Below are 27,721 nucleotides of genomic sequence, written 5' to 3' on the forward strand. Positions count from 1 at the left end.
GTATAAATAATGGTTGTGCCTAACGCTGCACAATGGATGCAAGTCATGACCGGAGAGCATTGAGGAGGAAGAAGAAAAAAAATTAAGAAAAGCCCAAATATTAAAAGGTGATGACTGTTTTCTTTACTTGCGTCAACAACATCCATTTAGCCGCGTCCGCCTGACAGACACAACTCGGGGCGAAAGACCAAACGTCTCTCGTCTGCGCATGCGCAATCAATCAAGCCCTTCATGTCAACCCGCAGAAATGAAACTTTTTTTGGCGACAACTACCTGAAGAAGTGGCGACCGAGCAGGTGAACGCCCTCACGCCTTTCACAACATAAAACGCCGTTAAATCTCGCTCTAATGTTTACAGACACGGTGTTTCACCGCGTTTCAATTCAACTTTTTTTTTTTTCTCCCCGAGGCGGAGACGCGAAACATGGCTAGCTAACGACTAGCCGCTAATAGTTAATGCCGGGTGACTGTTAGAAGAGGCACCTGACAAGGGCTCACATGATTTGAATTCAAGAGGTCATTTCTCTATGTGTTTCCGTTTGCATAGGCGTAGTTTACTCACGCAGTGTCGTCCCTGAGGCTCTGTTAAGAAACCTTTAACAACATGTTTGCGAAAAGGAAGAGAGCGCCGCTCCCTAAAGGCAGTGGCGCCGCCGCAGCCAAACAGGTACGGACAAACAAGTTCACTCGCCCATCTGACCGACACACGTCCGGGTTCTTCTGCTTTCCTGACAGCCCAAGGTTGTCTTTCAGATGGGTCTCTTTATGGATCTGGACCCGGAGGAGATGATGACGGGCATGGATGAGAATCTGGACGACCCCGATCTGGAGGCTGAGCTCGCAGCTCTCACCGGGAACAAGACTCCTGCAGCGGGGAGAACCAGGAACAAGGGCAGGAGTGAGTGTGTCTCCAAAGATGATCACCAACCTTCAAGGAGTCCAAACCCAAATCACCTTCTTCTTTTTCTTCATGGATCCCCCCACAGTGTCCATCAGTCTCCTCCATCTAACCCTAATCTCTGTATCCTCTTCTCTCACGCCACCTAACATGTCAGCTTTCACTACACCCATAAATCCTCTCTTCTGTCCCAGACTCTTGCTTTTCCTCTTCTCCCCGCTTCCTAAAACACCTTCCTCCTCTCCTTTTTCGACCCACAGCAGCCCGATTTCCACTGGCGCCCCCGGGCCTCGACCCGTCCGGGATGAGAGTCGTAGCTATTTGGTTTTGACGCAAGTTTTACGGCGGATCCAGACCCACATCACCTAAAGATATGATTTAAAATGCTCTACATGGAACCCGCTAACACTGGAAAGCATTTCCATCCGATTTGCATTTCCAAGCCTGAGTGTCAGTGTAAAATTGTGGAAGAAATATTAGCTTATTTGCTTTGTATTTCCATAGCGAATCTATTTGACCGATTTAAAAAATTGAAAAGAGCTGTGTTTGAATTGGCGCTGGAATCATAAGTTCGAGGATGTATATCCTTATTTGAAAAAAAAAAAAAAAAACTACAGAGAACATGACCAGAACATCTGATCATTTAAATCATTTTGACTCGGAATGTATTTTGTTTGAGGAAAAGCAGGTGGGACGTGGATAATAGTAATAACTTTAAAAATCACATATTACATACACATTCCACTATTACAACATAGTGCAGTAGACACAGAGTCATTCAGCACCCCTGATGTGTGTGTGTGTGTGTGTTTCTGTAAATGTATCAATATACCGTATTAAACAGGTCTAGTCAGAATTATTGAGCAATCCGATTTTTCTTTTCTTTTTTTACTACATTGATATTCCAACTTCTGGTTACTTTCACTTGTTTTGCAACACTGTTGTTTCTAAAAGCTGTGATTTGCTCAACCAGGGCTTCTCCAAAAACAAAGGCATCCCTTGTGCCTTCTTTTCTCTCAGAAGATGACCAAGCGTGTAATATTAGGTGACATCTCACTGATTTTTTTTAGGGAGGGTGCATTTTTGCGGGTTTTTAAGTTCATTTTTGCATGTTTTTATGTGATTTCATGCTCAATCATTTTTTTTTCTTTCCCTTTTCGATCAAGGGACCAAGTGTTCATGTTGTTATGCTTCGGAGTCAGGATGTTGTGATTTACAATGTCATCTATTGACTATTTCATATATGAACAGCATGAATGTGTTCCAGGTCCCTTACCCATGGAGGACATTGCAAAAATGGCCGACGAGTGCATGAGAGATGTGGATGAGGATGAAGACGACGACGATGTTCTGGAAGATGACGAAGAACTGTTGGTCGGTATTTTAGGGACCATCCCTCCATCTCTTTTAGCCATTATAAGCATTTTTGATCACTCAAAATCCCTTGTTCGTGTTGTTCTTATGGGAATATATGTATGTGTGAACAGCGTGTCTAGCTGTGTGTATATAGATATATTTTGTTGTTTTTTTTTTCCCCCACAAACCGTCTGGAAACTCGATTGAAACCCTGACTCACGCTGAAAGCCAGCTTTGTAGCTGCACTATCAATCGGTTGCTAATGATTTGCTGTATTTACCGGCGATCAGGCAGAGCTACAGGAAGTGGTGGGTGAGGAGGAAACCGAGGAGGCCGAAAGCGAGTCTTCCACATCCTCTCCTTCTGCTGCGTCTCCTCAGATTGCTAAACCAGCATCCTCTCCCACTCAGGTTTGAAATGCCACCCTGCTCGCTTTGAAATCTGTACAAATGATGCACTTCGAAGTCTGTCACTTTTTTCCCCCTGTCAGAGAAACGCATGGATGTTATGTCTGTAAGACATTTGAAATTCATCAGGTAAAATTCAGTTTTCAGACGACACCCGACTGTTTTTTTTTTGTTCCGTTTGTGAACTGCAGGAAGCAAAGGCGGCGCCGGCAGCACCTGGCAGCCTCCAGCATACCCTGGAGGAGAGAATAGCCTTGTACAAGACAGCCTTGCAAAATGCAAAGGCTGCAGGGGAGACCTCCAAAACCAGGAGGTTCGATCGTGGCCTGAAGGTGAGAGACTGCCCGTCGCCGCTGGATGATTTGGGATTTTTCTAGAGGTCACCCTATAACTATTTGCCTGAAAATAAAACAGAGAATTACAATTTAGTAATAGCTCATAGCTTTAACTTTCCAAATAGACTTGTATTTATTTGAAAATATAAATTGGCGAGGTTTTATACTCATTGTTACAAGTTGCGAATATCTCCTGTCCTGAAGCTTACGGTGTTCTCAACAAATTTTCAGTCGGTTCAAATATTCAAATAAAAAAGTTTCATTTATGAATTCTGTCCAACCAAAAAAAAAAACACCTGATGCTGAACCATCAATGAGAAGGCATTAATGTAAAATTAATGTTAGCGTTTTGGATGTAAAAACAATTTTGCAATGGGAGGAAATCCAGATTCAAAGGGTTAAAAATCTGAACAAGATTAATATTAGCGATAATAAAATTAACTTAAGACTTAAGAAAAGAGGTGGACAACAGAATAGATTTTACAAAGGAGTTTTGGGAAGGGGATGCAAATTTTATGAAATACTTAGACAAATTCCAGCAGGTGCCGCACGTGGCCCTTTAAATACATTGTCAAATTTCATGTCCGTCTTCAATACGTACACGTTGACCTCTGACCGAGGAATTACTTTCACGAAACGTGTCAAACCAGAGGTGAAGGTTTGTGACCGCTGTGTTCTCAGACCCTGGAGACCATGCTAGCCGCTGTCAGAAAAGGGAGACCCGTGAACGAGGCGGAGATCCCTCCGCCCGTCGCCACCGGAGCCCAAAGCGCCCCTTCTCGACCCCCCGTGCCCCCGCGCCCCGCCCCTCCGAAACCCTCTCCCCCTGATCCCGCGACCACGCGGCAACAGGACGACTCAGACGCAGCGGCGGACGAAGCAGAAACAGAAGCATCGCCACCCGCCGTCCCAGAGATCATCACCCCCAGCGGCGAGGGGGAGCGGGCGTCCCTCTCGGCCCTGCCCACTCCCACGCCTTCGTCTCCGGAGGAGCCTGCCGAACCCCTGCGGGCCGGTCACACAGATGGTGAGTCTAGCTTTGGCGTTTTAAGTCGTATGTCGGATGCCAAACATTGCCCTTTTGCACGAGGACATGGAGATCAGTCAAGTCCATGTAACTGACATCAACAGTAAACGCACCACCAAGATAGTCCACAAATAATTATGAGTCGGAACCCTGTTTTATGTGCTTATTTCATTGAACGACCTGGTTTATTATCAGATCGTGATAAAATGGTTTTCATACATTGGCACACACGCGTGATAATTAACTCTGGGAAAAGAAAAAAAAACATCCTTGACTTTTTAACTGCAGCGTCTCTTGATGACACACTGGTGAAGAATTTTATCTCCTCCGCTCTGTATCTCAGCCCTCATTAATGCATGTTAGAAAAAAAAATACCGGGTTCATCCCCGTCGTCTGTCGTGAACGCAACGTGGCGGTCAAACAACAGCGCCTCTCTCCGACTGCGCGCTGAATAACGCCTCTCATTGCGCGTTTGCGGCCCCATAAAGCGGACGAGGCGACTCTGACGCTGCTTCTGGAACGGCAGAAAGAATACCGGCTGGCGGCTCTGACAGCCAAGAAGCAGGGAGACATGGAGCAGGCTAGGACCTTCTTCAAGACCAGTAAGGTGAGGTGTTTGGAAACCTAACACCCTGCATTTGTCTCATACACACACACACGGATAAAACATTTCATCCTTTCTCCCTTAAAATTCCTTAAATTCCTGCCGAAACTGCAAGCAAGGATCGGCGTAACCATGCAGGGCATTTTCCTGCGGTGGGAATGCGGCGGCCGCTCACTCGGCGCGTGTCACGTCAGGTCACGGGAGTCAATATCCTTCCTCCCATTTCATGGTCAAGATCGCTCGTCGCGGCTCGCTAAGCTTTAGCCCATTCCACCGCAAATATTCAAAAGAATGGATCCTGGCGCGAGAGTCGAATACGCGGGTAAAAGACGGTCGTTTTTGCCGCCTCGGCCCGCACGACTTCGCTCCCAAGTATGCGAATTATGCCAGCCATCCTGACATCGACAAAGCGCGGCATTATGTTCGACACGGACGGGCTCGCTGTGTGTTTCCCGTGCAGAATTTCGACCCGGTGATCGAGGCTTTGAAAAGAGGCCAAGCGGTCGACCTGAGCGGCCTCCCTCCGTCTCCAGGACACGCCAAGGGAAGCGGTATGACCTTTTAAAGTATTATAAAAACGCATGTTTACAGTACAAATATATGGAGGTTGTTAATTTGAAATTATTATAGGAGGTCCAACTGTAACATTTCATTTATGTTTTCAACGGTAATATATTATTTACATTTTACCTTACAAGGCATGGTGGAGAAGATGGAGTCACCCAAAATACCGCTGATGAATTCTCTCTAAAGGCGTCCCGAAATTTTAAAGAGAACTCGCTCAAAAAGGATATTCAACACAACATCTTAAAATGCATTTCAGTAAAGAGACTCGGCCAGCAGTTTGCTAAAGTTGGCCGGATTGAAAGAATGCTAAGAAATCTGCCATGAAATGCAACTATCAATTAAAATGATTGAATTATTAGCTAAATAGCAGCAATACACTTTCCAAAACATTGCAAGTAATGATCCGAAAAAATAGAAAAGCATCTTCGGATAATAATTAAGAATTAGTAGACTGTGACCGAGCAATTTTAGAAAATCTGCAAATATATAATGAATTAATATACAATACAATAAGCTAATTCTTTTGATATTTAATGTAAAGTAAATAGATTGAACTCCATTGAGCTTCATCTGTAGCAGTCGACAGTGTATTTTTTCGTGACGTTTCTCACCTGGACAGTTATTATCACGTTGATAGAGAAATAATTTAATTCGATAGGAAATTATTTGAATTTTTGCGAGCAAAATTGCACATTCGTCCGTCTTTTATCGTCCTTATCGCTTCATCGACCTCTAATAAACTACACCCTGATGCTTTTTCTGTTTCCCCCTGACGTTCCGTCGCATGCGGAAATTCAACTCCGGCGGCAGAGGCGTCTCCCGAGCAACGCCCGTCGGTCGACCAACCAGCATCTCCCGCTGCTAAACGTACGTTTACGCCGCTCAGCGACTTCAGATCCGACTCAACTTGTGTACGTTTGCTTCCCTCACGCTCAGAGAGACAGATGAACTTTTATCCACAGCGGAGCAGATTTACATACAATTATGCCGCCACTACAAATAGAATCAGAAGTCGCGGGAGACATGAAAGAGCCGGGGAAAGAAAGTTTTACATCAAAACAAACACGAAGAGCCGAAAGAGCAGTGACCGCAGAGCAAAGGGAACACGGGCGGGAATTCGGCGCTCATAAATAAAGCCGGCGTTTGAAATGTACCTTTTCTTTTTTTTTTGGGGGGTGTTCATGAATAATATATCAATGTTGTATTTCCGAACAAAGCAGCTTTGAACGAATTTATTTAAATGGGGTTCAGGTCCCGGTTAATGAAGCGCCAATTGTCTGCGTACGTTTTTTTTTTTTGTTACAAGTATTCAGATGCTCATTTAAGGTTTTACATTTAGCATTCAAGCGCTAACAGAAGCGCGGGCTGGAGTTGGTTTTAAAGTCATAGCACATTTAACGCACATATCCATCTGGATAATATGATACTTGTAAATAATTTACAGATTATACCCTTTTTTTGGGGGGGGGGGCACTTTTTGGTGAGATGCTAAACCGCTATGATGCTAAATGCCCTGCGCTTGGACATGTGTCATGGCAATAAAGTTGAATCTCCACCAGCGCTGGCCGTTCCCAAGGACGCGCTGGAGGCTCTGGAGCAGCGACGGGCCAAATATTTGGAGGCGTCCGCTCAAGCCAAGGCCAGCGGGGACGAGCGAAAGGCCCGGATGCACGACCGCATCGCTAAGGTATGCGTCATCGGTCAAATATCAAAACATGTCGCAAACGAATCCAGAGCGGTAAACAAACGCTGAGCACGGATTAAGACCTCACATAGTTCTTATGCTTGCTTGAATTATTGAACAAGAGACTGTTTAACATCATGAAAGTCATATCAGGATTCAGGGTTCATTGTTTATCATGTAATGTAAAATGATTTTTTTTTTTTTTAATTATTTTATCCTCATAAATGCTACAATACTACTCCAAAATAGCAATTTTTTTGGAGACTTTTTTTTTTCTCAAAGAAATCAATAAAATCTGCAGTTTTTTTTTTTTTGTTTTTTTTTCTTAATTTTCTCTGATGGTTTTTCGCACAAAGAAGCATTTAAATATTTTCCGTGTTATACAACAGAGCATTTTCAAAAAGTGCCGCTCGCTCTTACTGATAGCTCGCGAATCACCCTTCTGGGATGATTCACTTTTGAAAAGACCCATAAAAACAACCTCCGGCAAATACAAATCGAGGCAACGACTAGGAAACTCCTGGACTTTCTGGTAAAAAATAGCCAGTGATGACTATTTATTAGAACTATCTTTTATTTATTCATATTAGTTAGGTTTTAGTGAGATCAGCTTTTTGAAGTCGTGGCAGCTCTGATATTTCAAATCTGTTCCGCAGCAATACCAGAGTGCTATCAGAGCTCACAAAGCTGGGAAAAACGTGGACTTTGCCGAGCTCCCCGTCCCCCCCGGTGAGACGCCCCCCTCTTTGTTTTTACCTCCCGGCCTGATTCGTCACCCCGCGTCTCGACCTCTGGAAGTCGGCGCGATAAAGAAACGATTTCTGCGCTGACGCTGGTACGCTCCCCGCCGCTGCAGGCTTCCCGCCGATCCCCGGGCAGAAGGCGACCGCCACCGCCGAGCAGGGACTCGTCGCCGCTCTGGAGGCCGCCGACAAAATCGCCACAACCGAGGCGGCCGACGAAGAAGAGGAAGACGAGGAGAACGGGGAAGAGGTGGGCGATCGGCACGGGAAGCAACTTCACATCCAACGCTAAGCGTCTCCCGAATTTATCCCGTCGTCATCATTTTTAGCCCCCGTTTAACCGATCGAATCAATCAAACACAACGAACCCGGACGCTCCGCTGTTTGCGCTCGGAGAGCCTCAGTGAGCAAAAGGTTATTCGGAGAAATATATCAATAAATGGTATCGATAACGACTGAACCAAATCCATCTCACATTTGGCCAAATGTCACAAAGCAACTGACAATCCATCGGCATCTTCACGCCGTCCGCGGTGCTCCGGCGCCAACCTTTATTCGTATCGCGTCATCTGAGACGCTTCCGGGAAGTAAAGATGGGCTCGCAGAGAAAAAGCGATTTCGGATCACGTGTTTTTTTTTTAAAGCGTTTGATCGTCGTTGCAGCCAAAGCCGGTCCCGGAAGAACCAAAGAAACCGATGTTGGAGGTCCCTGCCGGAGGCCAGGGCCGAAGGAGAACCCCATCGGCCTCGCCAGACAGAACCGGCGCCAGAGAAGGCCTGTCACCGACAGGTCAGTCTGCACCAAAAGCCTCCACATCCACCCGTGGAATAGTACCGACAATACTGGCGGCGATTGCGACGGCAAAAAAAATACGATGAAGAAGGTTCACGCGAACGGGTATTTCCGCGAATATCGACAAAGGAGCTCATCCCGATTCCTCCTCCTCCTCCTCCTCCTCCGCCCCGCAGCGCTTCAGCAGCTGGAGTTCCTCCAGAGCCGGAGGAAGCAGTACATGAGCGCCGCCCTGCAGGCCAAGAAGAGGAAGGACCTGGAGCAGGCCAAGGTGTTCCTCCGCACCGCCAAGGGCCTGGAGCCCATGATCGAGGCGGCGAGCGGCGGCAAGGCCGTGGACATCAGCACGGTCGGGACCCGCCGCCTTTCCTCTACCGGACGGTTCTCGCCACGTTCAGACAAGAAAAGGACTCGCCTCACCCGCCCGAATCCCCGCCCCGCAGGTTCCGTCGCCTCCGGCCGACGAGGAGGAGGACTTCATCCTGGTCCATCACAGCGACGTCCAGGTCTCGGAGAAAGCGGAGCAGGTTTACGCGCAGCTGGCGGCCATCCTCAAGGAGCAGTACGAGGTGAGGCGGAACACACACACACACACACACACATGCGGGAAAATGTCATTCGCTGTCATTTTTTTTAACACCCAAGTGAGATTTAAACCAATGACATGGAACTTCATGAAGAGGAGCTGATTTTCCTCCTTTTTTTTTTTTTTTTTGGTAAAAAAAAATGGTAAAAGTCTTTCTAAACCCTATTTCTGAAAATGCACGGAGGAACCCATGTTTTCATCCCTGATATATTTAGAAGTTGGAAAATTAATTCAGTCCCATTAAAAAAAAGTTGTTTGTGTGTGTGTGTGTGTGTGTGTGTGTGTGTGTGCGACTAAACTTCCCCTTGATGTCTGGCTTTTCTTTTTTTTTTTTTTTTAGAAATGCACAACTTACTCCAAGCAGTTCACACACCTGGGAAACGTCGCAGAAACAACAAAGTAAGAAAGCCCAGGGTTGCTTCGGACGCCAGAACTACTTCTTTTTTTAATTTTTGTTATAAATCCAGAAATCACAAATGATCCTACCTGTGTGTGTGTGTGTTCCAGGTTTGAGAAGATGGCGGAAGCGTGCAAGAAGAGCCTGGAGGTCCTGAAGCTGTCTCAGGCGAGGGGTCTGCCTCCTCCCAGGCATCACTTCGAGGAGAAATCCTTCCATACCGTCAGGTGGGACGGCGGCGGCGGCGGCGGCGGGGAATTCCTCCCCGTTTCCGTTTCGGGTTTCGATCACGGCTCTGACCTCCGGCTTTCTCTTTCCAGGATCTTCCCGGAGCTGAGCAGCACCGAGATGGTGGTGGTCGTCGTCAGAGGGATGAACCTTCCCGCTCCCAGCGGTAAAAAAAAAAACAAGAAAAAACAACTGCTACTTTTCCTCTCCATCCGAATGAATCCTCCATTCATCCTCATTTCTAATGGGAGTTTCTGCCAATGTTGGAGTTGATGGTCACAAACTAGGTCTAAGGGGGTTGTTATGCTAACGGCGGTGTCGTTCGTTGCAACGAAAGGGCAATTTCGTGGGATTACCTGGATTGGAGTGTGAAAAGGTAAAGCTAAACAAAGGAAAAAGTGAAACCCCAAGAGGTAATCACGCAATAGTTGCTATTTTCTCCCCAACAAACCCCACCTATAGTTTGTTACTAAGACACTTATAGTTTTATCACCGTTTACTAAGACACTTTATAGTTTCACTGAGACACTTTGTAGTTTATTTTTATCTCTAATTCTGCCCTTTCTTTTATTATTTATTACTGTTATATTTTCTGTAACTCTGGCACAGCAATTTCCTTCGGGATTGATAAAGTTGTTCTTATTCTTATAACAACCCCCTTAGACCTGGTTTCTGACCATCAAATCAGAATTCAACCTTCACAGATATCTCAAGAAATAAGCAAAGGATAAATCACAGATTCGGTTAAAAGTCACCAGTGTTGAATTGGACGTTCGCAAGAAACGTCAGGATAGTTTCAAGGATTTTTTTCAAATAAGGATTAAAGGGGAGATCGGCTGCGTTTTTGTTTAATAAAATCAAACTAGAAGTGCTGGAAAACACATAAACCAGTTTGACCCACGCGCCGCTTCTCCCGGCAGGGATCCAAACCGCCGACCTGGACGCGTACGTCAAGTTTGACTTCCCCTACCCCAGCACGGTGAGACGCCGCCGAGCGCACATTTCTCCCGCCGCCACCGCCGCCGGCGACCCCGGGTGAAGCGGTTGGTCCCGAGAAAAAGAAATAAAACGAATAAAAGCTAACGTTCGCAGGAGCAGCCGCAGAGACACAAGACGGCCGTCGTCAAGAACACCAACTCCCCCGGTGAGGCGGCCTCCCTGCGCCGACACAACCGTAAAAGCCTTCTAAAGACTGAGCCGTGTGTGTGTGTGTGTGTGTGTGTGTTCAGAGTACAACCAGAGCTTCACCCTGTCAGTCAACCGTAACCACCGCGGCTTCAGGCGACTGGTGGCGTCCAAAGGCCTGAAACTAGAGCTGCTGCACAAAGGGTGGGTCATTTACAGGGAACACCTGCACAAAAAAAAACAAAAAAAAAACAGATTTAGAGAAGAGATTTAGAGAATTTGGAAGCAAAAAATTACTAAATAAAAAAAAATGTACATAAGAAAAAGAACAAATTTATTTATCTCGAAGGAAATTGTGCCATTGAGTTACAATATAACAAAAATTGATAATAATAGAAAATTGTATGAACTGTAAATAAAAGAGAGAATAAGAAATACAAATAAACTGTAAAGTGTCTTTAGTAACAAGTGAATATAAGGAGTGCAAAAGAGTATGAAAAAAATGTCAAACATGTAGCTGTTATGAAATATTGCATGCAGTAATGAACATTTATATATGTAGATAAATTATTACAATTTACAGTAAGTGGTAAGATTTTTTTTTTTCTAAGTTTTAAGAATTTAAGATTCCCTGCAGCTGAAGGGATGGGAAATAAAAAGTCTGATAGCCTCAGGTAGGAAAGAGCTTGTCGCTATCAGTCTATATATATTTTAGTTCCTCCGCATATCGCGGTGTCACTGTATTATGGATTTTTTTTAACTCACATATGTAATTTTATATCAGATTTTTCGCTATACCACAGGTTTTTGCATGATAAATATATTTTTATATATATATTTTCAGGGGTGGCCACCAATCAGAGCTCTGTGTTCTGCATCCTGGCCTCTGATTGGCTCAGCGACTGTAGCATTATTCTCATTCAGCGCCTTGCATTGTCCATTTCACAATAACACGCAATCGCTACTCGCTACAAGAAGTGTTTATAAGAGTGTGAAAGTTTAATAAGAACTTAGGGAGCGTCATGAAATATACAGATACCATAATTTGCGGACTATCGAGCGCACGTGAACATAAGTCAGTCCGGCTAAAAATTACTAAATAAATCTGTGTACATTTATAGGCCACACTTGTCTATAAGTCCTTGTTGTAACATGAGCTATTTACACAGAAACTGTTTTTTTTAAACTTTCAATTAAATATATACCGGTAACATCCACTAATACGTACTGGAAATGTTTTTCTTTAACCAAACAGTGCCTGTAATACGTCTTTTTTAATACGTCACTTGTAACTTAAGACGCTTTATAGTTTTTTTATATTTCTTATTTCTTATTTGTATTTTGTATTTCTTTTTCTCTTATTTTTTACGGTTTATACAATTTTTCTACCATTAATTATTATTGTTATATTTTTCTTGTAACTCTGGTGCAACAATCTCCTTCGGGAGATATAAAGTTGTTCTTATTCTTATCTTTTAAAACAATCTATTTAGTTTGCACTTCATAATTTCCAAGTCATGGGAAAATGCTAGGTGTAAATCCGGCATTCTGTGCGTCATGTAAAATAAATTAATATAAAAAAAAAAACACACAAAAAAAAAAAAACCTAAATAAATACGTAATATTAAAATGTACTTTCCGTCCGCCCATGTCGTCCCCAGAGGGTTCCTGCGGAGCGACAAGCCCATCGGGACGGCCCACGTCAAGCTGGACAAGCTGGAGACGCAGAGTGAAATCAGGGAAATCGTGGAGGTGGGCGGCGTTCCGGGTTCTTCCGGGTTCTTCCGGGGATTCCTCGGGTCTCAGGGACCCGATGGAGGAACATCTGGAGGGGCGGAGGGATGCTCTGGAAAGGAGAGGAACGAAGGTTAGCGGAAAGACGGAGGCGAGAGCGGCCGTTCGGAGGACGCAGAGATGGAAGGACGCCGAGGCCGGAACTGCCAAGCAGGAAGGACTCGAAGACGACCTGAAGGGAACAAGTGAAAGGAGAAAAAAAATCGAAAATAATAATTAACTCGACAATCCGTAATTGAATTACTCAGGAAATAACGAGATTTCAAAACAGCATTCAACAAACGAAGGTGTTTTGAACGTCACCCCGGAGCATCTCGGGTTTTTAACGACATCCCGTGTGTGTGTGTGTGTGTGTGTGTGTGTGTGTGTGTGCAGGTGATGGACGGCCGCAAGCCTTCAGGGGGCCGCGTGGAGGTGCGTGTCCGACTGCGGGAGCCCCTGAGCGGGCAGGACACGCAGACGAGCACCGAGCGCTGGCTGGTGGTGGACAGGTCTCAGGTGAGGCCGGAGCTGATTTTAAATCCTGACTTTTAAGAGAAGATAAACTTTATTGAAATTATTCCGGAACAGTTTTAGCGTCAGACATCCACAAGTAAATAGACAGCAGAGGGAACAGCAACATCGGGGATAGGAACGGTAAACAAGCCGGATAGGAACATAAACCGAATGTTGAAAGGTATGACGAAATTAAACAAAAATAAGCAGGACGGGATGAAACCGCTTTGTGTTTTGTTACCTCAGATCCTCGCCTGACCGTCCCGGACCGCCGGAACCGCCAGCGCAGGTCGGCCCCCGTCCTCTTTTCACGTCAGCGCCGAACCAATCGAAGGAGATTTACCGGAGTTGTTTTTATCCGCAGGTTTACGTCAGATCTCTTCGCTTCTCCCGCACATTCTGGAGACGGGGAGCGTCTTTCCCGAGGCGTCCACCAGAGGGAGACGGCGAAGCCGGTTCACGGCAGGTCAGCCGAAAAGCAGGCCGCTAGATCCGCTGTCCTCGCATAGACATTTCCACATCCCGTCTCCCCGACCGCGACACCGGCGTGGAAGCCGGTCGATCTCCGCTTTCCAAGAATGTGTCCGTATTTACTTCATAAGCTCCGGTATCTCGAACTGCGTCTATGCACTAATACCAAAGTAATCGTCGTTGCTGTCGGATCCTGCATATTTGAAGTAGATTAGCTGTTGAGGCCCGCGGGTTGCACCTCCCGGGTGTTGGACGTAGGAACCGAGAAATAATGTGTAGTAGAAGATACGATTATTTAATAACTAAATCCTATTTTGAAAAACTCTCAGAGCCGCACATTTAACAAGAGAATCTTTTTTTTTTTTTTTTTGTTTTCGTCGTGTTTGTTGTTGTTGTTTACACTTAAAGCTGCTCTTGAGTTTGAGGTCCGTCGTCGAGTGGGGGCGAAAGTCAGTCCGTCAGGGAACGTGCTAGCTTAGCTTAGCATGCCCGGCGTGCGACCGATACAAGCGAGCTCTGCGCAGCAACGTGAGGCACGTTTCCCCGCCCAAACGTCATTTTCAAACTATGCATCAACACTCATACATACTCACTTTGCTCACCAAGAAATTCTAGCAGCACTTTTTCCTCCTCCTCCTCCTCCTCGTCTTTACATATCTGGCACCGATGGAGCAGATGTAGCTCTACAGACCTGGAAAGATATTCCGACTTCTTACATCTGCGAGGAGCTCTGACCCCTTTTGTCCCTCCTACAAAATAAGCCATATTAGCCCAAAACATGGGACGGAGCGTCGGTGCCCGGCACAGAGACAAGAACTGAGGAGAGGGAACATTTGTGCATTTCAAGAGCATTTCTTTTTTTTTTTTTTTTTTCTTAAATCCAATTTGTTTTGAAAATCAGGCAAAATATCACCTTTCCCTCAGACCTCCTTGTCTTATTCGTGTTGTTCACCGGCCTCTCGGAGGCGCTCAGTCTCACAACAGATTTGATGCAGCAGAAGAATTGAAAGTTTACCGCCACAATTTGAATTTAATTTTCTCAAAGCAGGCTTGTTATTGACCTGGAGAAAAAAAAAAAAAAAAATTAAATTCATTTTTCATTCATGCTTTAAAGGCTGAATCCTTCCAATGTGAACTCCCCACCTACAGAAAAATTCACTGAAAGCCGGATCTCTAAAACCGCCAAGACACCGTGAACATTTCAGGTTGCAGGTTTACCTCAGAAGTGCTTGTCCGGACCTGATTTCACTGTGACGCATCAGGACGGTGCAGGTCTGCAAACCCCCTTCCACTCCTGCGCTCCATCCTGCGGTGAAAATGTCCGGCCCGCTGACATTTCTCCCTTTTTTTTTTTTTTTAGTATTTTTTTTTTTTTTACTAGGAAATTAAACAAATGGAAGGCCGAGCTCACAACGTCCTTCGGCCCAGATTATTAAATCAACTCTCTGCATATCACGTTATAATTGTTTACAAGGATTAATGATGTCACTGTTTAGATTTTCGCCTATTTCGCTTTTAAAATGTACCATTCAAGATAATATTAAAGATGCTACAGATATCACTGTTGAGTTTTTCCTCCGTTCTCTCGGTAAGAGCAAATAACTAAAGCAGACATTTAAATTTTCTATAAGTTTATTTTACATATACTACATTTTTTTTCTTTGATAAAGATCACTGACATTTTGTCGTGAAAGGAACTTTTTTTTTTTTTTAACGATTTGAATGTTTATTAAAGAAAAACATCTGAACATAAACATAACCAAACAAACTGTTAAAATGCAAAGTTGATTCACTTTCTTTACTGTTTCGAGCTTGTTTTCTGTTGGCATGCAGTGTTAATAGTTTGGATAGTAACATCTTACAACTCAATACAAAAAAGAAAAAAATGCTACTGTTCAGTCAAAACAAAATTGCACCCTTTTTTGTTTTTTTTGGAATTTCGGACGTATTGCACAAATCAGAGAAAAATGCCAAAATATAAACAAGACAGGAAAAAAAAAAATCAAACAACAGAATAGTTGTCATGTCTCCTCTGTTATGCTAATGTATAAAAACAGAACTGGCAGCATAAGGAAGTCAAACACAGTGATTGAGCGAACACCGACTCTTGGTACGATCACAGTTAAGAAAAACCCAGAATCGATGACCCTTGACCTCTAGTTGGGTCTCCGGCGGACGTTCTGATCGGCTGCGCGCGCTGCAGTGTTTGTGCTACAGGAGTTTCGTAGAAAAGGACAAGAGTCGCTACAGGTCCCGGATGGGCTGGGTCGAAAAAGCGCCGGAAATCGTCCGCGGATTGTCAAGAGATTGTCTCGGGGTGCGGAGCGGGAGCGGTGGGTTCTCAAAAAGAACCGTTGAAATGCAGCCCCTTCTGCTTTTTGACATTAGCACGATCCAAGACGGAGGCGTTTCACCTTTACGGTGTAGGATGACTGTACATTTTGACGGGAGGAAGTGTGTGTGAGTGTGTGTGAGGGGGCAATGATTAAGCTGAGACAAATTACAAAAAAAAAAAAAAAAAAGCTTGATTGAACAGGGTGGGGTGTCAATGGGAGTACATTCTTTATTTTATTTTTTTTCCAGGTCCGTTTCAAATTTCTAAGACGGTTGAGGCCTTTTTTTTTTTTTTTTTTTTTTCCGAAGGGAACGCGGTTTTTCGCGACAAGCCCCAGGTTTTGCTTTGGAGCGCCGGGGGGGACGGCGGGAAAACGCGAGACGAGAATACATTCAGCTTCAGGTCGGGACGACTTTTTTTCCGAAGGGACACTTTCTTTTTTTTTCTCCCCGCGGGAACCGGAGCCTCACCCAACACTCAGCTTCCAAAACTCTTTCCGTTCTCCTGTAAATGGCTTAGAATCCAGTGCACTGATTCTGCATTTTAATACAGCTCTTAAATATTTATATATTTATATATATATATATTTATACTATATCTTTACATCTTTAACCGTTAGTTTATAGGTACGATTAAAAAGACACCAAAATATTTTTTTTGTTTTCCTTCCATCGCTGTGATGAGGATGCTGGAGGAGCTGATGGTGAAGATTACAAAAAAACAAGGTTTCCCTCTTCTTTTGTCAGCTTCGTCGTACAGATTGTTTGTCAGTAAAGCATTTGAACCCTTTTTTTTTTTTCGTTTTCTTTTTTTTTTTTTTTTGTCTCTCATAAATAGGATGGACGGACGGTCGATCGCCTCGGTGATGCAGTTCTTTCGGTAAATGTCTCTGCTCCGGAATCTCTGCGGGCGACAAAGACGCGGGTTTGGAGGAAAAAAAAAAAAAAAAGAAGAAAAATATATACAAGAAGAACGTCCGCGTGTTTTATTTAGTCCATGACGTGAAGCGTCCGGCAGTGGACGGGTAAAGCTTGAGAGGTGATGCTGATCCCCCCTGATGCTGCAGGCACTGAGCACTTTGCTCCACAAAATAAAAAGAAAAAAAAAAATGGAAAAAAGAAAAAAAGAAAAACACAAGGCGCCTTCTAACTTCCTTTTTCTTTAAGGTCCCATTGAGGTGCTGGCGGGATGAGGGGCTGTTTTTTTTTCTTCTTTTTTTTGGGGCCGCAGATTTGGGGGTCATTTTTTAATTTGTTTATTTCCAGGTGGGGGATATTTAATTGGCTTTATGCCATTTACAATTCTTATTTTTAGTCTAATTTTAAAGCGTTTCCCCATTTCTTTTGGAGAAGAAAAAGATTATGTTAGAGGAAAATGTCAATTTTTTTTTTTTTTTTAAATAGGCGACAAATTTTTAAAATGGTATTTTCCCTTTCCTATGACTTTAAACCAACGATATGATACCCTGCTCTGTTGATTTCCGCGTCTCTACATGATTTCTCCTCCTTACTGGGATCTTCATGGACACTGATGGACGTTCTCATGACTGGAGGTTGGGAGGAAAACATCTGTCACGATGAGACGACTTGGTTTTTTCATTCTCCGCTTGAGTTAAAAAAAAACAAAACAAACAAAAAAATAAATAAACAAACCCTGACTGGTCGGTTTTGATTCAGTGGGATTAAAACGGAGGCGAATGTTTTTGGATGATTCCTTTCAATTTCGAGGCGCGGAGCCCATTTCACCGGGGGAAAAAAAAAATAAAAAAATTGGAGATGTTGCGGCGCCGAAAGGTCAGCGTCCTGCTACTCTGCAGCCGTCCCTTCGCTGCGCTGCTACACGCTCTCTTCGGGATCTGAGCTGGGGAGGAAGAGCTGGACGAAGGAGGAACCGGGGGCTTCAGAACCTTCCGAGATGGTTTGCAGAAACAATTAGCTGGGACGCTAACGTGGACAGCGTTATGAAAACAAAGATACTAAAAAGCTACCGGCGGTCATGTTGGAGGATCTCCGCTGGATCCTGTCATGAACCGTTCAACTGATCTGATTTAAAGTGTGTGTGTGTGTGTGTGTGTGCTGGCGTCCTCTGGAGCTTTGGGGATGCATAGGCTGACATGAGGAGAGCTAACCGTCGGCGTAGCGCAGTTTCCAGGTTTGTCCCGAGTGCAAAAATGGCACCTGGAGAAGGGTTGATGTCGGGGTTTGGGGTCCTAGGAGATGATCTCCAGGATGTAGAAGACCAGCTCCATGACCACGGGGCCCTCGCTCAGCTGGCACGCCCCGCCGTGGATGACGGGGATCAGGGCGCTGTCCAGGTCGCTCAGGTACTGAGGCAGCAGCGGCTGGCCGTTACTTCCTGCCAGGTAGCCCACCTGGGGGGCGCCGGGTGGCCGGAAAGGTCAAAGTTCACAAGTGGAAGAGATTTGTTATGGAGGGAGGGAGGGGGAGGGGCGTCGGACACTTGAAAATCGCAATTTAGAATAAACCGGGAAAAATTCCAGATCGAATGGTAAATGGAATGTGAGAAAATAAAATAACTGGATAAATGAAGATGAAATTTTGAGCATGTAAGGCTGTAAAAAGTGATATGTGAATTTCACACGGATTGAACATGTATGAAATAATAAACTAAATGAAAATAATTATATGTATGTAATAAATGAAACCAAAAAAAATATCAATTTTGTAATATCATTTTAACACACACACACATATAGATAAACACACACACACATATATATATACAGGACTGTCTCAGAAAATTAGAATAATGTGATAAAGTTCTTTATCTTCTGTAAAGCAATTACAAAAACAAAAATGTCATACATTCTGGACTCATTACAAATCAACTGAAATATTCCAAGCCTTTTATTATTTTAATATTGCCGATTATGGCTTACATCTTAGGAAAACTAAAAAATCCTATCTCGAAAGATTGGAATATAATGAAAAAGTAATTTTTGTTTTTTTAATTGCATTACAGAAGAACTTTATCACAATAGTCGTATTTTCTGAATAGCTACTTTTTTCCCACGATTTGAACAGTAATTTATCGATTTTTTTTTGGGCTAATAAGCTTCACGCCGCCAAAATATTTAGCTTCGTCACAATGGGCAAATGAAATGATCGTGAAATTCGGAAGCCGCTCAATTCCGACACCAAAGAAGAAGACTTTTATTGGTTTTAGTGCGCAGGAGGAAGAACAAGATAGCGATCAGCTAGTTTGGGACAAAGCGGGGATAGAAAATGGATGGACTTTTCTTTGTGTTATTTATTATTCATCTTTTTCAACAGCCGTGTTGCAGGCACTGTTCGGAAAAAAAAAGCTTTTCCAGCACGAATCTGTGGATGTTACCGGTATGTATTGAATTAAAAGTAAAAAAAAAATGTTTGTGTAAATATCTCATGTTACAACGTGGACACCTGCGGCTCATAGAAAAGTGCGGCCTATTTTTGTACACGTAGATTTATTTGGTTATTTTTGGCCGTAGTTCTCGGTAATCTGAAAATAATAGTTTATTGGATTTGTACTTCATTACTGTGAAATAAACTGTGCGTTTGCGCAGAGGAAATCTTTCTGTTTGAAATGTATTCCAGTGTTTGCAGAGCTGCGCCTCTCACGCAACATTTTGTTGTTTTTTTTTTAATCCCATGTTGGAATCACACAAATCTGCAAATGTCAGCCTTGAAAGTCCGTCTGTCCTCATTTTGAATATTTATACTCCCTGAGGAAATACTGCTGTAAAACACGCCGACGTCTGTGTGTGTGTGTGTGTGTGTTTTCCCTACCTGGTCCGAGTCCAACGTGACCCGCAGGCCCAGCTTGGCCATGCCGTCCTCCTTCAGCAGCTTGAGGTGCGGGCAGAGCGCCACGCAGAACGCCCTTGCCACGTTCTCTGTCAGCCGGCTGTGGTCGGCGGGGTCACCCAGGCCGTTGGGTTGGTCTTCACTTTGCAGGAAAAACACCTGGCAGGACACACACACACACACACACACACACACACAGGAGTGAAGATGAATCTTTGGAATAATAGGTTGAGAACGCTGCGGCCCGGCGGCGTACCTCCGTCCAGCGGATGACCTTGCCGTTGGCCTTGAACTCGGAGCCGTGGAAGATCTTCACGCTGGCGATGGACTCCATAGACTTGCCGTCGATGGGGCTGATGACGCTGGAGCCGCAAACGCACAGAGTCAGGGGTGAGCTTAAAGCGTGGACGGGAGGTGTGTGTGTGTGCCGCGCCCGCTGTTAGGGTTGTTAATGAAAATCCAAACTTTTCACACTATGATCACAAAACAAGCTGGTGTGGAAAGTCCTTTCACCTCGTCGCCTCGCTCGTTCACACACGTCATGTCTTCATCCTCTTTTTTTTTATTTATATCCATATTGTTGTCGTCATTCTGTTGTCCGTTTTTATCCTTGTTGTCGTCGTCATTCTGTTGTCCCTTTAGATCCTTGTTGTTGTTGTCGTTCTGTTGTCTATTTTTATCCTTCTTCTCATTCTGTTTTCTATTTTTATCCTTGTTGTTGTTGTTGTCCTGTTTATTTTTATCCTTGTCCTCATTCCGTTGTCTATTTTCATCCCAGTTGTTGTTCTGTTGTCCTTCTTGTTGTTCTATTTACTATTTTTATCCTTGTTATTGTCATTGTTCTGATTATTTTTACCCTTGTTGCTGTTGTCCTTCTGTTACCTATTTTTATCCTTGTCATTCTGTTGTCTATTTTTATCATTGTTGTTGTCTTTCTGTTGTCTATATATATCCATCTTGATGTCTTCATTCTGTTGCCTATTTTCTTCCCAGTTGTTGTCGTTCTGTTGTCTATTTTGATCCTTCTTGTTGTCCTGTTGTCTGTTTTTATCCTTGTTGTTGTTGTCATTCTATTGTCTATTTTCATTCTTGTTGTCCTGTTGTCTATTTTGATCCTTGTTGTTGTCTTTCTGTTGTCTATATATATCCTTCTTGTCATCATTCTGTTGTCTATTTTCATCCTTCTTGTTGTTGTTGTTCTGTTGTCTATATTTATTCTTCTTGTTGTCATTCTGTTGTCTATTTTTATCCTTCTTGTTGGTGTTGTGTTGTCTATTTTGATCCTTCTTGTTGTCCCGTTGTCTGTTTGTATCCGTTATTGTTGTCCTGTTGTCTATTTTGATCCTTCTTGTTGTCCTGTAGTCTATTTTTATTCTTGCTGTTGTTGTTGTTCTGTTGTCGATTATTATCCTCGTCATCATTCTGATGTCTATTTTCATTGTTGTCGTTGTTTTGTTGTCTATTTTCATCCCTGTTGTCGTCATTCTGTTATCTGTATTTATCCTTGTAGTTGTTGTCATTTCTATTGTCTTGTTTCATTCTTGTTGTCGTTCTGTTGTCTATTTTTATCATTGTTATTGTCACTGTTCTGTTTATTTTTACCCGTTGTTGTCATTCTGTTAGCTATTTTTATCCATGTTGTTCTCATTCTGTTGTCTACTTTCATCCTCGTTGTCTTCATCCTTTCGATTGTGGCTTTTATTTATATTTATATTCATATTTCTTGCTATTGTTGCACTGCTGTGACAAACGAATTTCCCCGATGGGGATCCATAAAATCTTATCTAACGACAAGAATACTGCATCTGATGATACATGCCGGAGGTAAGCTCAGTTATTCGTTGTGCTAAGCTAACTAGCAGGAACCTTGATGTCATTTTTTTTTTTTTTTTGCTGACTTTGCTCATCCATCATGTATGGTTGGACCAATGTGATGTTCTGAGCCTCACCCCTTGTTGAAGTTGTGGTCGTCCTCCGTCCACTGGACGTGGACCAGCTCCTGGTTGTCCTCCTGGTCGGCCTTGCCGCAGGTGATGGTGAAGTCCTTCATGTCGCGCAGGGCCTGACGGAGCGAGTCCATGGTCTCGGCGGTGATCTGGATCATCACGCCGTCTGGAGGCGGGGGGGGGGGAATCACACGGGTCGGAAACCTGTTCTCTGCCCTCATCCCGCCCAGCACAGAGGTCAAAGCAGCAGAGAGTGGAGATCTTCATTCTCTATCGCTTCATATATATATATATATGTAAAGTTGCTAGCGAGCTCGATGGAGGAGAAAGATAGATAGCTTTATCGCTAGCTAGCTAACTAGATAGAGGGAGGGGGGATATGTACAGGACTGTCTCAGAAAATTAGAATATTGTGATAAAGTTCTTTACCTTCTGTAATGCAATTACAAAAACAAATATGTCATACATTCTGGATTCATGACAAATCAACTGAAATATTGCAAGCCTTTTATTATCTTAATATTGCTGATTATGGCTTACATCTTAAGAAAACTCAAAAATCGTATCTCGAAATATTAGAATATCATGAAAAAGTAATATTTGTTTTTTTTAATCGCATTACAGAAGATAAAGAACTTTATCCCAATATTCTAATTTTCTGAGACAGTCCTGGAGATAGATAGCTCGAGAGCTATCTAGTTAGCTCGAGAGCTATCTATCTACATATCCCCACTCCCCCCTCTCTATCTATCTATCTATCTATCTATCTATCTATCTATCTATCTATCTATCTATCTATCTATCTATCCCTTTGCTAGCTAGCTAACTAGCTAGATGGTGAGAGTTGGGGATAGATCAGGGGTGGGCAAACTTTTTGGCTAAGGGGCTGCATGGACTTTTAAAATTTGACAGACAGGCCGGGTCAGCACGAGATACGATACATATATATATATAAAAAAAAAACAACAACGCATTTGTTAACAGTACATATCAGACTCGTCTGACATTTGTTTTGAAAATACTACCAGTTTTGTTTTGAAGGCTCTGACGTTTGGCACAAACCGGATTTCCCATGTCGCTTTACATCCAGTTCATTCAGCTCAGGAAAATTCTCAAGTAGCTCTAAAACTGAAATAATCTCCTGTTTGAGTTCCTACATTTATTGATATTAATAGATATTAGTATTAATTCTCCTCCAATCTTTGGGCCGGATTAAAAAGACCAACGGCCAAGATGTGGCCCGCAGGCTGGAGTTTGCTCACCCCTTGGATGGATGGATGGATGGATGGATGGATGGATGGATAGATGGATAGATGGACAGATAGATAGATAGATAGATAGATGGATAGATAGATGGATAGATAGATGGATAGATGGATAGATAGATGGAATAGATAGGATAGATAGGATAGATAGGATAGATAGGATAGATAGGATAGATAGGATAGATAACTTTATTCTTTCCCTTGGGGAAATTAAATAGTCGTAGCATCCAGGTACATCAAAATAAGAAAAAAATCAAGATACGAAAATACAGTAAGAAAAAATGTGTAACCCCTGAAAAACAACAAAAACAATAGATACCCGCAGTGTCCTCAGGCAACCGCTCAATCATTCCCATTTATGTAATTTAAAATAGTTTTGTTCGACATTCTCGATTTCTATATCACGTCGGATGAGCTCCTGGAAAAGTTTTGCAGAAACGCTTTTTTTTTTTCTTTCGCATTTGCCCGGAGGTCGGCTGGAGGTCGCAGGGGAGTCACGCTCACCTTCAACGATGCTGGTTTTGGCCAAAAAGCCCGACGAAGCTTTCAGAGCGCCGCTGAAGACGAAGAAGCAGGCGCCGGTCACTGAGGGACAGAGAGACGGCTGGTTATTTTCAAATATGATGACCCGGTGGAGAACGCGGAGGTGAGGCCAGCCCTCGCTGGTTTGGAGACAGTGAGGAGAAGACAGGATGCAGAGCTGAAGGCAGCACAGATGAAGATGCTGAGGTTCACGTGTTCGACTTTCTGGAGATAAATTCACACTGAGACGATTTGGACATTGACAGTTGATAGTGGAGATCTGGGTAGACGGATGCTGGGGTTGAAAATAATCAATCGGTTTAAAATAATTAACTTAATTTTATTAAGTTAAGTTAACTTAATAATTAATTAATTTTATTTGCCTTTTTTCATGTTTAAAATGTCATTTTGAATTTGACGATTAAGGCAATCTCGTAATCTCTAAATAAAATTTAGGGGTTCGGACATTGACAGTAGATGGTGGAGATCTGGGTAGACGGATGCTGGAGTTGAGAATAATTAATAGATTTAAAATAATTAACTTCATTTTATTAAGTTAAGTTAACTTTATAATTAATTAATTTTATTTGCCTTTTTTTATGTTTAAAATGTCATTTTGAATTTGACGATTATGGCGATCTTGTTACCTCTAAATAAAATTTAGAGATTCGGACATTGACAGTAGATGGTGGGGATCTGGGTCGACGGATGCTGGAGTTGAGAATAATTAATAGATTTAAAATGATAAACTATATTTTATTAATTAAGTTAAATTAAGTAAAATTAATAATCAATGAATTTTATTTAGCTTTTTTCATTTTTAAAATGTCATTTTGAATTTGACCATTATGACAATGTTGTAACCTCGCAATAAAATGTGTACAAATATTTTTGTCGCAACTGCACGCGCAAGTAAAAGGACGGCATTTTTACTCTGCTGCCAGTGGATCATATAAGTTTGTCTTTTTTTTCCCCATAAATATAAGAAGGACTCAAATAGGCATTGAGTATTTTGATTCAAAATAACCTTCAACCCAACGTCTTTTTTTTTTTTTGGAGTTCAAAAATGTTTTGTCGCATGCAGAAGTGTAATTTCAGTTTCTCCGCGGTCGTTCATCGATTTAAAAAAAAAAGCGACATATTTTGTTTATACACAGCATAAAGGAAAAAAAAAAAAAAAAACACAACCTTATTTTATACTGTGTTAATTCATTTTACATTTCAAAAGGGTAGTGTAGCACCCGGTGTTTTCTCTACTCTGGGGAAACGGCGTCAGACGGTTCTTTGAGCGGTACAGGTCGCAAACCCCGAGTCTAGAAGAAGACCAGAGAGAAGATTTATGGATGGACTAGCAGAGAGAGGGATTAGATGGAAGGGAGATTTGAGGAAAAGAAGCAAAACGGAGCAGATGAGCTGGACAACGCGAGGCGGGATCTTTATTTGTGTGTTTGCGAGGCACCTTTGCGAGGCTGGTGGTGGATGCTGATGGCCTGGGTCTGGTAGTTCCCGTCGTCGTTCTGAACGCACACCAGGTGAGAGTCCGCCCGGTCGTTGAAACACGCCCCCATGGCCAACACGTGCTCGTTGGACTTGTTCATAGCCTTCATCAGCTGCGAGGACAAACAACATCCGCGGTTAATTGAGCCGCCCTCCGGGCGTTTGCTGCCGAGGCCCGGCTTCGACGGAGGCTGCTTGCTTAAGCCTAATTGCAGTGGGCTTGTGGGTAAAAGTCCCGGAGCTAAATGGGACGGCGTAGAGATGACAGATTGCGGGGAAGCGACATTAATGGCGTGGATATCAATAGCGGAAATAATTCCTCTGCATCCCCTGCGGCCGTGTCGCTTTGAAGCCTCCATCTTTGCAAATCAGGAGTAAAACTGAAAATCTGGAGGGCTTTAACCGCTCGCTGTGAGCTGCTGAGAAAGCGTCCCCCGGACGTCGCGCAGCCGGGTTCCCATCTGCTACGGCGCGACGCTGCCAAACATTACAACCGGCGAACAGTTCGCTCCGCCGTCGCCAAATGGTACCTCGCGTGAATCAATCCTTCCCGTTGAACATTTGTTAGCGCCTCGAGGCGGTGGCGTTTTGAAGGCGTTGGCAGCCCCGCGCTTCCATTTTGGCTGTGCGGACCCACGGGGATTTTTTTTCTCACACATCATCTCCACAGCGGGAAGGTGGCGGGGCAAAGGAGGCCTCAAACAACCTCCACTAATTCATTAGGCTGCTGGACCATTACCCACGCAACATTCATACACACATTCATACGCTCCTTCAAGTTAGCGTAGCACGACGGACGGTGGTTTCCTTTTGGCAGAAGTCTCGTCGAAATCTTGTCGCGGCATCTGGACTTGAATATCTTCGCTTGAAGACGTTTCACCCCTCATCCCAGAGGGTTCTTCACTTCTAATGGGCCGTTTCCGACTATAACTGTCAGGGTTTCGGGTGGTTGTTATGCTAATGGAGGTGTTGGACATTGCTGTCTTCAAATGAATGACTCTTGTCCTTCAGGAAATTATAAAAATTTAAATGGAAGTATATTTCATTTGTGTTAATTCCTTTTTTTTAGCTTTTAGTTCTAAGTTGGAAGATTATTGTGATCTTGAAATATTAAATAAAATCATATTTATTATTTTTCGCTGCTCAAAATAACATCACACTCCCGGAAGCTGGTGCACCAGCCAGCCGGTAAAGTCCCGATTTGCAGATGCTGTGCGCAGAAGTTCAGGAGCAGAAGTCCCATAAACCGGGTCAAATAAACATTTATGAAGATATTTTGCAAATATTTATTTTCTATTGTTTACTGACACGGTGATTTTTTTCCCCGATTTTTATTTTTAAAATTCAGGTCAAGGCTCCGCTAAACGCTCTGAAAGCCCAAAATGACTTCATTACATAAATAAAATTTAATTTTCTCCGTAATACTTTGTGAATTTCAGAGGCGACACGCTACACGCTTGTTTATACAAAGTGTAAAGGTAATAAAAAGCAATATATACAGTGGTGCCTTTATTTTAGACGTCAAAAAGCAATTGCGGCTCCCGGTGTTTTCTTTTCCGAGGAAACCGGGTCTTAACGGCTCTCTGGGTGTTACGGGTTGCCGACCCCTGAACTATCCGTTTGCGCAGAGGGTCTTATCACAATCCTCAGTGCAAGTGACAGCAGACGCCATATTCTCTATCTTGTGCCCGGGTGTTTTGTCCTTGGGGTGCACCGGTTAGCATAACAACCCCCCGTAACACCTAGTTTCTTCAGATCAACTCTTCCTCTTACACAACAAGCTACCATAACCTAGACCCGCCCCAAAACCTGGCGGTTATATTCGGCAACTCCCCATGGGTCATTAGAACTGAAGAAGCCTCTCGGATGAGGGGTGAAACATCATCAAGTGAAGAAATTCTTGTCCAGTTGCACAGACGAGAAGATTTTGACAAGATTTCGCCATGACCTGGACGACTGAGAACCTCCATAGACATTTTAGCAGAAGTGTTATCCCGAGCAGGTGTAGCTACTTTCCTGTCAAAGGTCTGTGAATGTAAACTTGGGGCCAACAGGATTTTATTTTTAGTCGGAACAAACCAATCAACAGCCCGGACAAGACGAGACCTCTCGCTTTGTATCGTTTAACAAAACAAACAAATATAAAAAAGGCGTTCCAAGTACCCTGTAGCGATCAGTCGATAATATGTATTTTTCATTATTCAGTGAAACAGTCGTTTTGTGATTCGGCTTGACAGCTGGCTGGGCGCTAGAACCGCAACGGCAGTTTTTGTTCACTGCAGGCGGGTCATTTCACTCCTGTTGCCTTGCAGACCATAAAACCGACACGAGAGCTTAGCGGGAAACAAACAACATGAAGCATTAACTAAGCATTGCACCCAAGACTTAATTCTTTAGTGGATTAAGAACCAAACTAATCATTAAACTGTTTCACACATCCCAAGTCTCGAGGAAGTTCCGGGAGTCTCCTGCATATTGATAGCGGCTCCCCGATGCCCGCGAATTGGATAAAATATCCCGAAATCTAGAACAAACGAGACGTTAAGACATGAATGCCCGCATTGGACATCTAATACACATCTTGGGATGCACCGTGGTGTTTGCGACCTGATGTAAAAATCAACAAATTCATTGACACTGAGTGCTAAGAGCTTGAAGTGTCAAGGAAATTGCTCAAGGCTGCAAAGCAAGCGGCATCCCAATACAATGAGCGCCCGCAAAAGTCGGAGGAAAACAAATAGGCTCGCATTTAGGCAGGTGGCAGGTGTTCTCTGCAGATTTGAAGGTTGAAAGATAGAAATTACATGCTTGAAATGTTTAAAAATATTCATAGTTCTTGT

The 27,721-nt window shown here is 43.4% G+C and overlaps 2 protein-coding genes and 1 long non-coding RNA gene across 6 annotated transcripts in view; 1 reads left to right on the forward strand and 2 right to left on the reverse strand.

Moving 5' to 3' along the window:
• The first annotated feature begins 546 nt into the window (after window positions 1–546).
• cc2d1b (coiled-coil and C2 domain containing 1B) lies at window positions 547–16,977 on the forward strand. Its single transcript, XM_086153387.1, has 24 exons — window positions 547–667; window positions 754–898; window positions 2,166–2,272; window positions 2,545–2,664; window positions 2,853–2,993; window positions 3,678–4,023; window positions 4,512–4,630; window positions 5,088–5,178; window positions 6,005–6,061; window positions 6,754–6,881; window positions 7,535–7,607; window positions 7,735–7,871; window positions 8,285–8,411; window positions 8,591–8,763; window positions 8,858–8,983; window positions 9,341–9,399; window positions 9,508–9,624; window positions 9,718–9,791; window positions 10,546–10,604; window positions 10,718–10,769; window positions 10,855–10,954; window positions 12,412–12,502; window positions 12,920–13,328; window positions 13,404–16,977. Exons 1-23 carry the CDS (start codon window positions 605–607, stop codon window positions 13,076–13,078), a joined length of 2,664 nt encoding a protein of 887 aa, XP_086009513.1. The 5' UTR covers window positions 547–604; the 3' UTR covers window positions 13,079–13,328; window positions 13,404–16,977.
• Window positions 601–8,866, reverse strand: LOC147230146 (uncharacterized). The gene is made up of 3 exons (XR_015106669.1): window positions 8,830–8,866; window positions 2,535–2,737; window positions 601–865 (listed from the first exon to the last, which is right to left on the reverse strand). It is a non-coding gene; the product is annotated as an uncharacterized LOC147230146 (long non-coding RNA).
• Window positions 15,125–27,721, reverse strand: part of zfyve9a (zinc finger, FYVE domain containing 9a) — a 46,089-nt gene continuing 33,492 nt past the window's right edge. For all 4 annotated transcript variants that reach the window (XM_086153386.1, XM_086153385.1, XM_086153383.1 and 1 more), the window contains 6 exons: window positions 24,844–24,994; window positions 23,367–23,447; window positions 21,601–21,763; window positions 19,908–20,013; window positions 19,634–19,810; window positions 15,125–18,216 (listed from right to left, as the gene is read on the reverse strand). In XM_086153386.1, coding sequence (XP_086009512.1) covers window positions 18,055–18,216; window positions 19,634–19,810; window positions 19,908–20,013; window positions 21,601–21,763; window positions 23,367–23,447; window positions 24,844–24,994 — 840 coding nt within the window. In that variant the 3' untranslated portion in view covers window positions 15,125–18,054. The remainder of the gene's footprint in view (window positions 18,217–19,633; window positions 19,811–19,907; window positions 20,014–21,600; window positions 21,764–23,366; window positions 23,448–24,843; window positions 24,995–27,721) is intronic.

This window comes from Fistularia commersonii, chromosome 10, assembly GCF_037954325.1.
Source record: "Fistularia commersonii isolate RoL2024-O1a breed Wild chromosome 10, RoL_Fcom_v1.0, whole genome shotgun sequence".
Classification (NCBI taxonomy): domain Eukaryota; kingdom Metazoa; phylum Chordata; class Actinopteri; order Syngnathiformes; family Fistulariidae; genus Fistularia; species Fistularia commersonii.